The following is a 9,860-nucleotide window of genomic DNA, read 5'->3' as shown; positions in this document are numbered from 1 at the left end:
GTAAATAATTATCATAATCAATTATGCGTGTGTCTCTTGACTATACACCTGTGTAATAATTGTGTTTAATGTTTAATGAGAAAGCATTATGATTAAGGCTAAGAACTACGGAAGTGGCAGACTGACTTGCCGATACGTGTTATTTCCTCGTGTTTTCGTCATAACGGATCCGTATTCATCTTTTAGAAAAAATGGACGCAATATTGTGTTGAACACATCGTATATTCACCATGTGGATATCAGGGAAAGCTCTCGCACTCGTTTAGGTATGAATGAGTCAGTAAACGGAACACAATCAATTATGCAAATGTATTTTCCATTTCATTTGTTGTACAGTCTAAGCCATAATTATATTTTTGTGCCAGTGCACCAAACGTTTGATTGTGTATCCAAGAAATATCAAAGTGGAAACCAAAAAAAAAAAAAAAAACACACACACACACACTGGGAGCGCAGACCTTATTCTTCCAAAGAGATAAGTGATGTCCACAATTGTACATACATGCTGAAAATCGCCAAAATTCCCAATGTAGAAGCCTTTTGTTTGCGTCATCAGCTTCCAGCTGGATCTAGAGCGCGTATGCAAACCCCAAATACGCATTCCCAAGTAAATTGACCCTAGCTGCAAAATAAAAATAAAAATAAAAACACCCTTCTAGAATCCATTAAAATCTCCCGGATTACTACCAAAATGTCATTATCTGTTCCTTGTGTCATTATCTACTTTTCTTCCAGGTTTTATCCAAATCTGTCCCCAGCTTTCTTAGTTATTTTGCACACAGACAAACAAATTACAAGCAAACGAGCAAACGCTGATGAAACAACCTCCTTCTGGCCGAGGTAATAACTATGATTTACTATCGCTATAGGTATAGAGTTGATGCATGATTGACAAAAGAAACAGGCGCTTGAATTTTGGTATTGATCCGGGAATTTTCACGAATCTGGTGTCATATTCCATTCGGCCTCCGGCCTCATGGAATATGACACCACACCATAGATAATTGCCGGTATTTCGTGAACAAGCAGGGGGTAACTAATAATATTCATCATGCGTGTATTATGATGGATGGAAATGAGTTGCTTGGCGGAGGTCTGCGTTCTCCGAATGCTTTTCTATTTTGTTTTTCTCCAAGTACAGGGACAACTCAATACTAATCGATGTGTGTAAACAAAAAGTAAAAAACAGAAATCAATTTAGGAATTGTGTGTTTCGGGCGTCACAACACTGTTCTTGAGAATAACAACTTACGCGGTTGGATAAGCGCGTACAGTAAGTGTTACATCATAAGCAGAGCTCGACGCAAGTGAGGCTTTATCAAATATTTACATTATCTGACCATTATAGGTGAACATGGTCCCGGTGTTTTAGTCAAATGCGTACCCGGGCGCACGGCGCAAGTTTCCTATAGAGACCTATGCTATCGACTCCTTTTTGGCGCTTACGCTGTAAAGCGCTTCCCGAGTCCGAAGAAGTCCGATTCACTGTAGTCAGTGGTCCGATCACAGTTCAGCTCATGATTTGGCTGAGGGGGATGACAGCTTTAGCAAACTTCTTTTGTGATGTCATAATAACAAGCACATATGCACGCACTCTGGCATTACTACAGACTGCGTGATGCGCAGGGAAGACAATGAAGGCAACGTTACTTAGCAACACCTACGCGCTTTACTTTTGATGACAGCTCAACTTCGGCAATCTTTTTCATTTTTTCATTTCAATTTATTTTCATATTTCTCACATATATCACAATAAAGTATATAAATACGAAAATTATACAAAACATAATTCAGATGAGACTTCATCAGAATGTACAGAAGTTTGATTTGGTATAAACACGAGGTCTGTATGCATGCGAATTACACTGTGGTCATAATGCGAAAAAATATGATGGGGCCTGCGTAAAAGCATTAGCTTGTACAGCCGCAGGTCCCGTGAGTAATCAGATTAGGGGAAGTTTAAAGTACGGATGTTTTTTAAGACCAACTATATCTGGGGAAACCGATTAAAACAAACAAAACAAAAAATCCAATTAAATATATGTCACTAAATAAAAATACAGAAAAACAGAAAGCAGAAAGGTCACATGTTGCAGCAGTGAACAACAACTGCAGAGATTCAAGGGGTGTGTTGCAGAGTATAGAAAATGGCGTAACTGTATGTCATAAATACATAAGTAGAAGGTGGGATAATGAGATTTGTCGTGAATGTAAACAATACCGAAAGCTCAGGAGTAACATTCCAGCATGAGTCCTAAAACCAAGCATTCCGTGTGACCATAGTAACCGACAGCTGTCCACGCGCGAGAGTTTCGATAACCGAGTGGAACAATAGGTGCATGAACAGCGCAACAGGCAGACTGTTCAAAAATAGTGTTCATGGTTAGGATCCCGCCGGACTAAGGTGGGATAGACAAGGGGTAACATGTAAAGAGCAACAAGAACTATACACTATGCATGCCGTACAGTGTAGCTGCTAAGAAGATATTGCTTCAGTTTTCGTCTGAATGAGGTTACAGTGGTACAACTTACAAGTTCCATAGGGAGTTCGTTCCAATATTTGGGCCCAGCGAACATAATGGTTTTTTTCGCGAAAATTGTTCGGGTACGTGGAAGGTGATATGCGTAACGTTGACGAGTTGGATAATCATGAACTGTATAATTTCTTGTAAACATTTGGGAAAATACGTCTTATTGGCCGGTTGAAAATTGAAACATAAACAGGCCGACGTTGTAATAAAATAACTCGGGAATTTTCAAAATTTTATTACTTACAAAAAGTTCGTTCGTGTGGGATAAATATCCAGTGTGGTTAACAATTCTAACAGCTCGTTTTTGTACAAGAAATAACGAATCGATAAGGTTTTTAGAAGCATTTCCCCACGCCAGAATCCCATAGTTGAGATAGGGAGATATCAAAGTTGAATATATGCTCTGTAGAATATTACTTGGAAAATAATAGCTAAGTTTGTTAAGAACCCAGGTATTTCTAGCAATAATTCTGCTTACATAATTAACATGGGTTCTCCAAGATAAATCACTATCGATATGAAGACCCAAAAATGTTGTATTGTTGACCTGTGACAGATCAATGTTGTTTATCTTGACAGAGAGAGGTAACACAGGTAGCGAATTACTGAAGAACATATACTGAGTTTTATCAATGTTTAAGGATAATTTGTTCGCAAAAATCCAAGATTGGACAGAAACAAGTTCTTTATCTATTATGTTTATAAGCGCATCAGGATTTTGATGAGAGAAGAACAAATTTGTATCATCTGCAAAGCAAACGAAGGAGAGAATCTTAGAGGAGTTCTGGATATCATTAATATATAAAATAAAGAGAAGTGGGCCTAACAAGGAACCCTGTGGAACACCACAAGAAATCAGTTTTGGTTGGGAATCGTGACCGTGAATACTTACAAATTGTTTTCTATTCGTTAAATAATCAGTGAACTATTCTAGCGCCCTTCCCCGAATTCCGTAATGATTTAACTTATAAAGTAAAATGTCATGGTCTATTGTATCAAACGCCTTGGAGAAGTCAAGGAAAACACCGACAGTGTGAGAAACATCATCTATAGCATGAGCTATCTTATCAATAAACTTGAGTAATGCGTGAGTTGTACTATGTTTTTTTCCGAAATCCAAATTGAGATTCAGTAAATAGTTTTGCCTGAAGAAAAAAATTAAGGGTGCGTTTATACACAAGTCTTTCGAGTATCTTTGAAAAAGAAGTTAAAAGAGAAATGGGGCGATAATTATTGACAAGGTCTTTTCTCCCTTTTTTAAAAATGGGAACAACTCTGGCTACTTTCATTTTTTGAGGAACTTTACCAGTAGACAAAGATTGATTGAAAATATAAGTAAGAGGCGAGATTATTTCATGAATCACATTTTTTACCAAGAAGTTTGTGATTCCATCATATCCCGAACTTTTTTTATTATTTAACTTATCAACAATCTTTATTATTTCATCTTCGACAATTGGGACAAAAAATAAAGATTCCATATTCCTACTACCCAGGAAAGATTGAAATTCTCGCTGTGCTTCAGGAATTCTATCAGCCAGATTTGGCCCAATGTTTACAAAAAAATCATTAAAAACTTCAACTTAAAGGTGCATAGTCTTCGTATCAATGCTAACGGTGATCGGCAGTATCATCAACAGCGCCCTCTACACTACCGGGACTATGCACCTTTAAGCTAAGTCAAGTTTTACTGTAGGCCTACATGTATGCCTAAAGAAAAGCGACAGAATAACGGGGTGTATTTAGGCTTTCTTTTTTCATTCTTTAATTTATGTTTGACCTGCGCAATTCATTATTATTATTATTATTATCATCATCATCATCATCATTATCATCATCATTAGCAGGAGTAGTAGTAGTAGTAGTTTTTGTTATTGTTGTTGTTATTGTTATAGCTGTGATATCACTACACACTGTTTTCATCACCGTACCGTTGCAAACAGCTTACTGGACTACTTACCTAATGGAAATCTCCAGTTATCTCACACATGTCAAAACTACAGATTCTTCTCACATAAATACGGAGAGGTAATTTCACACATGCCTCTTTGAAGTAGCCCATTGACTTTTCGCGAGAACAAAGTACGTGTACTGTGGCGAGACGCCACTTAAAGAGGAAAAATCGATTAACTTTTATTCCGTAAAGCTACTTCTGAAAGTCCTTCAAGCAATGGCTCCGTCGAGTCATCAAAATTACCCCTCCCCCATTTTAGGATTTTGGAAGGGAGACCAGCAGAATTGCCCCCCCCCCCCCTTCACATGTTTTTGGAAGGGAACGATCACAGGCCAGCTGGAGCCTGACATGCTTTACAGCAAATCATGCACCCCTGTTTCAGATTTTTTTCCTTTTCTTTTTTCTTGATCTAGATATTTCAGATTTTTTTTTTTTTTTTTTTTGGGGGGGGGGAAGATTAGTAAACTACCCCTTATTAGAAACATTTCGGGAAAAATGATGAAAGACCCCCTAATTCAAGGATTTTCGACGATTTTTCCCCGAAAATATACCCCTTTCCCGAAAAATTGGGAACGCGCATGCGGTACGGATGATCACCTGAGTGGGGGGGGGGGGGGGGGGGGGGCTTAAATAATACTAAACTCACGGAATTCCGAGACCGAACAATTTCTTGTCTGTGTTTGTGTCTGGATCCAAGAGACGCCGCCGTTAGGTTCTACTAACTGATGTCTACTCTATATAGTCTTGCTAGGAGATGATCAGAATTGGTTGCATAAAGAACGGTCACCTGCCGCTGTGCCAAATGTCGTAACGATCGATGTCTCATTAATATCTCTATCGTCCTTTTGTTAGTACATGCACTACTCAACGCTGAGGAAAAGAGTGCATTTCCAAGAGCTCTAATCCACTCATCTCTGCCTACAACCGGCTGACAGCTCGCCAGACATTGGAAGGCTATAAAACGAAACCCCAGAGTTGCAAGGAAATATTAAGACAGAATGTTGTCATGGTAACTTTTGAGTACAGCAACAACAACACTCGGCAACAGGTCTCGAAACAAAACCCCGGTGTGTTTAATTATTCAACGCAGTATGCTTGCTAAACGTCAGGCTGCCACATTCGTTACTGGGCGCTTTGATTTCAATGCGCTACTAAATCCAAGCGATATCATTGTTTGACCAGAAAGGAGAAATGAAGCCGGCAAAGAACTGTAGCTGAGCATTTGGTGGCCTGGTAAGTTTCATTGTATTATTTTCCTATCAGAAGTAGCATGTTGGGGCAGTTGTTCAACATTGTGGGTGTTTTGAGCGACCGCGTACGAGGCTTACAGTGCCGAATTTTAGCAGAAGAAGAAACAAAGAAGGAATCGAATTCATTATCCGATTATGCCATTCCTGAACTTTCCACTGTTCTTGTTACATCAGCTAATGTTACGTATACTTGTAACGGATTTGAACGTTTACAGTCAATGCTTTACATCCTTGCCAACTGGCTATTTGTTAACAAACTTAATAAAGATATTTTCCCTCGACGGGAAGTGACTCTGATTTTGATAATTAGCAGCACACGTGTAAAACATATCCGCGGAGAAGCTTTGAGGGTAAACATGATTATGCATCCATGCACTTTACCACCTACTACAGAAAGGTGAACTTATACAATGAAGAACTGATATTTTGTTTGTGTATGTGCATTTGCGTGCATTCAGGTGTCTAAAAGTATCCTGAACTTGACATATATATGATTTATATTAAATGCCCGAAGGTTAAAAAAAAGGAAATTAACAGCGATCATCCAGATAAGAAGAGTCATTCTTGCTATTCAATTCACGATGAGGTCTGGATTTGTTTGTTCATTTGCTTCTTTATTTGTTTTCCGAACACAAAAAAGAGAAAAAAAAAAACAACATATCGCTTTTCCTGATAAGGCGAACACTGTGTAACCCTTTGGACAACATTAGCCACCCATTATTACTCATCTTGTAGAGCCGAGGACAGACACCAATTTTAAGTTGGACATGTGCATTGTCCATCTTCGTGAAACCTCCGTGATTCACATTGCTTGTTAATATAATGAGTTTGTTTCCGCTTATTGGCTGTCTGACACTTCAATCACAGTCTTGTGCTGTACGTGAATTCTTGCCAGCTTAGTCAAATGCAATCACTATAGTCGCCTTGGACTTTTTTTTTCTCTGTTTACCCAGAGCAATTCCAAAACCCTGACATCTTCTTACAACGTCGCTATGGAGATTCACGCTGTGTTTCTTGTAGCTCTCTACCTCTTGATCCTTATCGTGGGCATTCCCGGAAACCTCCTCATCATTCTGATTACCGCCAACAGAAGCGTCAAGAAGAGCGTCCACGTGTTCATAATTGCCCTGGCCATGGCGGACCTCGTCGCCTGCTGCCTGGCCCCGTTTGGGATTCACTACTGGCTCTTCGAGAAGGTATACTATTCCGTAGTCATGTGCAAGTTGTACATCTCAATAGTGTTCTTCGGTACGTTTTCGACGATGTTTCTAACCGTCGCAATCGCTTTTGATCGATACTTTGCTGTCTGCCATCCGCTTAAAGCCATTATGTCGCCGCAGCGGGCTTGCGTGGTTTGTGTGGCATGCTTTGTCGGAGCCCTCTTTTGTGTCCCGGCGAGTACGGCGTTTGGTATCCGCAGGCTCGAACTCGAGGTGTCTGTCTGTACCCTGACGGCCAAACCATGGCTCCTAGAAGTCGTGGGGGCCCTGATCACGTTGGCATTCATCCTGGCTGCGGCGATGATCATTGTTCTGTACGTGCACATGTGCGTCATGGTTCGCCGGCAAGCGCGATTTCACGTTCGTGTCGCTCCTGCTCCAGTGCGTTCTTCCCTCGAGGCCAGGCCCAGTAACAACCAACGTGCGTCGACCGTGGCCACGGTCTCTTTCCAAGTGTCTCGACGGAGTTTACAGCGGTCCCTATCACAGCCTGCAGACGACATATCCCAAACTGCCGAGGTCCAGACGTCCGAACAAGCAGACGCCGCAGCTCCCTCCATAGCGCTCCGCCTGTCTCCCACGCAGCTGGCGCCGCCGTCCGGCACGACAACTGAAGCAGACAAACCAAAGCCGAATGCTCCTCAGGAGATAGCGCCAGCGGTCGACTCTCGTCAGCCCTACAATCAACTCCACAACAACGCCGCTCCGATCGTACTTGCCATGGCAAATAAAACGACCAAGATGTTAATTCTTTCCACTATGGTCTTCATTGTCTCTTGGCTACCCAACGTGGTGATCAAGGCCTTGCCAACGTCGTTGTATCAAGCGGTAAACGGACACCATCCTGCAGTCATTGCTGTCGTCCGTATCTTTGAGTATCTGTTTCTAGTCAATCACGCTGCGAACCCATTTGTCTACAGCCTCGTGAACGAGCGCTTTCGGCGCCTCTGTGCCCAGTACTTACAGAATTTGCGCCGGCGGTTTTTGAGCTACTGACACAAAGTCTGTGTACATCTTTATGTTGCTAGCGTAAAATACACCACAGTCAGTGCATTCTTAATATTATGTTCTTTTATCTTAAGCATTGAATGTCTGTGGGAGCAATGTGCATTGTGACGGATAAATGTGCTGTGTGTGCAAACACTATTACTCTGCACGTGAGAAGACTGCATGTGGTTTGTATGAGAGCACTGGGCTGTTATTGACATAGTTGTCTTGGGGTGGTATTCTCAAATCCTTCCGAGGAAGATTTGTCTTGCTTAGTCAGGGTTTCTTCCTAAGTGGTATTCTGAAAATCTTCCAAAGCGTCTTCCTAAGTTTCTTCGTAACGTTTTCCTAAACTGGGAAGAGACTTTGGAAAATATGCAAATGAATATGAATCCTAGGAAGATGAGCAAATTTTTTGACTAGGAAGAAGTTCGCATTCTAAAATGCACAATATGAAAGCATTTCAGGATGATTGTTAGGAAACCCCCAACCCTGTTAAGATATAGCAAGATGCAAAACATCGTGGCAGGCGCTCCGCGAAATACGCATGAAAAATCCGACATGCAGCGCACACAGCGTGATCATGCACAACAAGCATGTTTAACCCCCGTTATAATAATATACGATAGTCATTGCTTGGTTCCTTATGATGCGACATATTGGCTAAAGAAAGAACAGTGGTCGGGGATGAGGATGACCTAATTTACATTAAGAAGTTCTTAGGAAAAATTCAGAGAAGGAAACTTAGAAATAAACTTCGGTAGATTTTCAGAATACTGTAGTATCACCCGTGATATCTGGGTGCTCCTGTGAGTGTAAGGTTATTTTGTTGTTTGGGACAGGTCTGTGAATTATTTGAGGGCATTGTGGTACGCTTTAAAGCACTGTGTTGTATACAAAAGGCTCTGAATGATCCAATGGGAGACCCCGAGTTTTGATTTTACCCCATAAGGATTACATCGGAAAACACCAAGGTTTTATACTTCGGCTAGCCTTCGATCACGATGCAAAGACGACTATTCTGTTTCCTATAGAAGAACAGTGAGAGAAAAGATAGCAAAAGGAAGACCAAAGAAGAGATGAGAAGACAACATACGAGACTGGACAGGCCTAAGATTGAGAGAGGCACAAAGTGAGGCAGAGGGAAGGATGGAGGAAACTGACTGTGATTAAGTGTTCTGCGGCGCCCCATAGGTCTCCTTGTATACGGGATATGTAAGATGTAACATGCAAGAAGAACAGTGCTAGCAAGAGAATATTGATCCGAGGGGTGAAGGTTGAAATGCGCACTTTCTTCAATTTGTCTCCCTCTAACAAATAAAATGTCCGACATGTTTGTTGAATTATGGATCAGCAGTTTACGATCTTACAAATTTCATTTGTTAGAGGGAGACAAATTGAAGACAATTCACACCTCAAGAACAGTGCCTGCGACAAAATAATGAGGATCCCCATGGCTAAAGAAAACTAACATTAACTAACTAACTAACTAACTGCTGACATTGATTGTGAGTATGTTGCGCATATGATGATCTGCTAGCTGAGTATTTTATTCTGTGTCAAACTTGCCATGTTAAGCATCTGTGGGACTTGTTTCCAACAGAAATACCGAGATCCAAATCGATTGATGCTGACAGTGAGAGTGCAAGCCGACGTGCTCCTTTCTTTACCACTGAGTCAAATGCGCACAAATTTCACACAAAAACCTATGGCCATGAAATTAATGTGGCACACAGAGGGTTAAAATAAAGATGAAGCCACTATCAACTCATGATTTCGACACTATATGATTGTCTATCCATTTTCCAGCTCGTCTCACTTTGATAGCAGTGATGTTAAACTTGATCACGCTTCATTCTGGAGATATATGGCACATCACATGGCAAACTTAAACGATATAACAACATAAATCAATTCA

The 9,860-nt window shown here is 40.9% G+C and overlaps 1 protein-coding gene across 1 annotated transcript; it reads left to right on the top strand.

Annotated features, from left to right (window-relative positions):
* The first annotated feature begins 6,727 nt into the window (after window positions 1-6,727).
* On the top strand, window positions 6,728-7,951 carry LOC139744959 (uncharacterized). The gene has a single exon (XM_071655368.1). The coding sequence runs from the start codon at window positions 6,728-6,730 to the stop codon at window positions 7,949-7,951; it is 1,224 nt and encodes a 407-aa protein (XP_071511469.1).
* The last annotated feature ends 1,909 nt before the right edge of the window (window positions 7,952-9,860 follow it).

The sequence above is a fragment of the Diadema antillarum genome, unplaced genomic scaffold (genome assembly GCF_040938485.1).
Source record: "Diadema antillarum isolate AM-2024a unplaced genomic scaffold, OU_Dant_1.0 seq00001222_RagTag, whole genome shotgun sequence".
Taxonomy (NCBI): domain Eukaryota; kingdom Metazoa; phylum Echinodermata; class Echinoidea; order Diadematoida; family Diadematidae; genus Diadema; species Diadema antillarum.
The sequence above is the reverse complement of the archived record's forward strand: the minus strand, read 5'-3'. Positions and strand labels throughout refer to the sequence as shown.

What these genes read in the sequence shown, in the direction of transcription:
- LOC139744959 (XM_071655368.1), top strand. Translation starts at nt 6,728, where the DNA reads ATGGAGATTCACGCTGTGTTTCTTGTAGCTCTCTACCTCTTGATCCTT.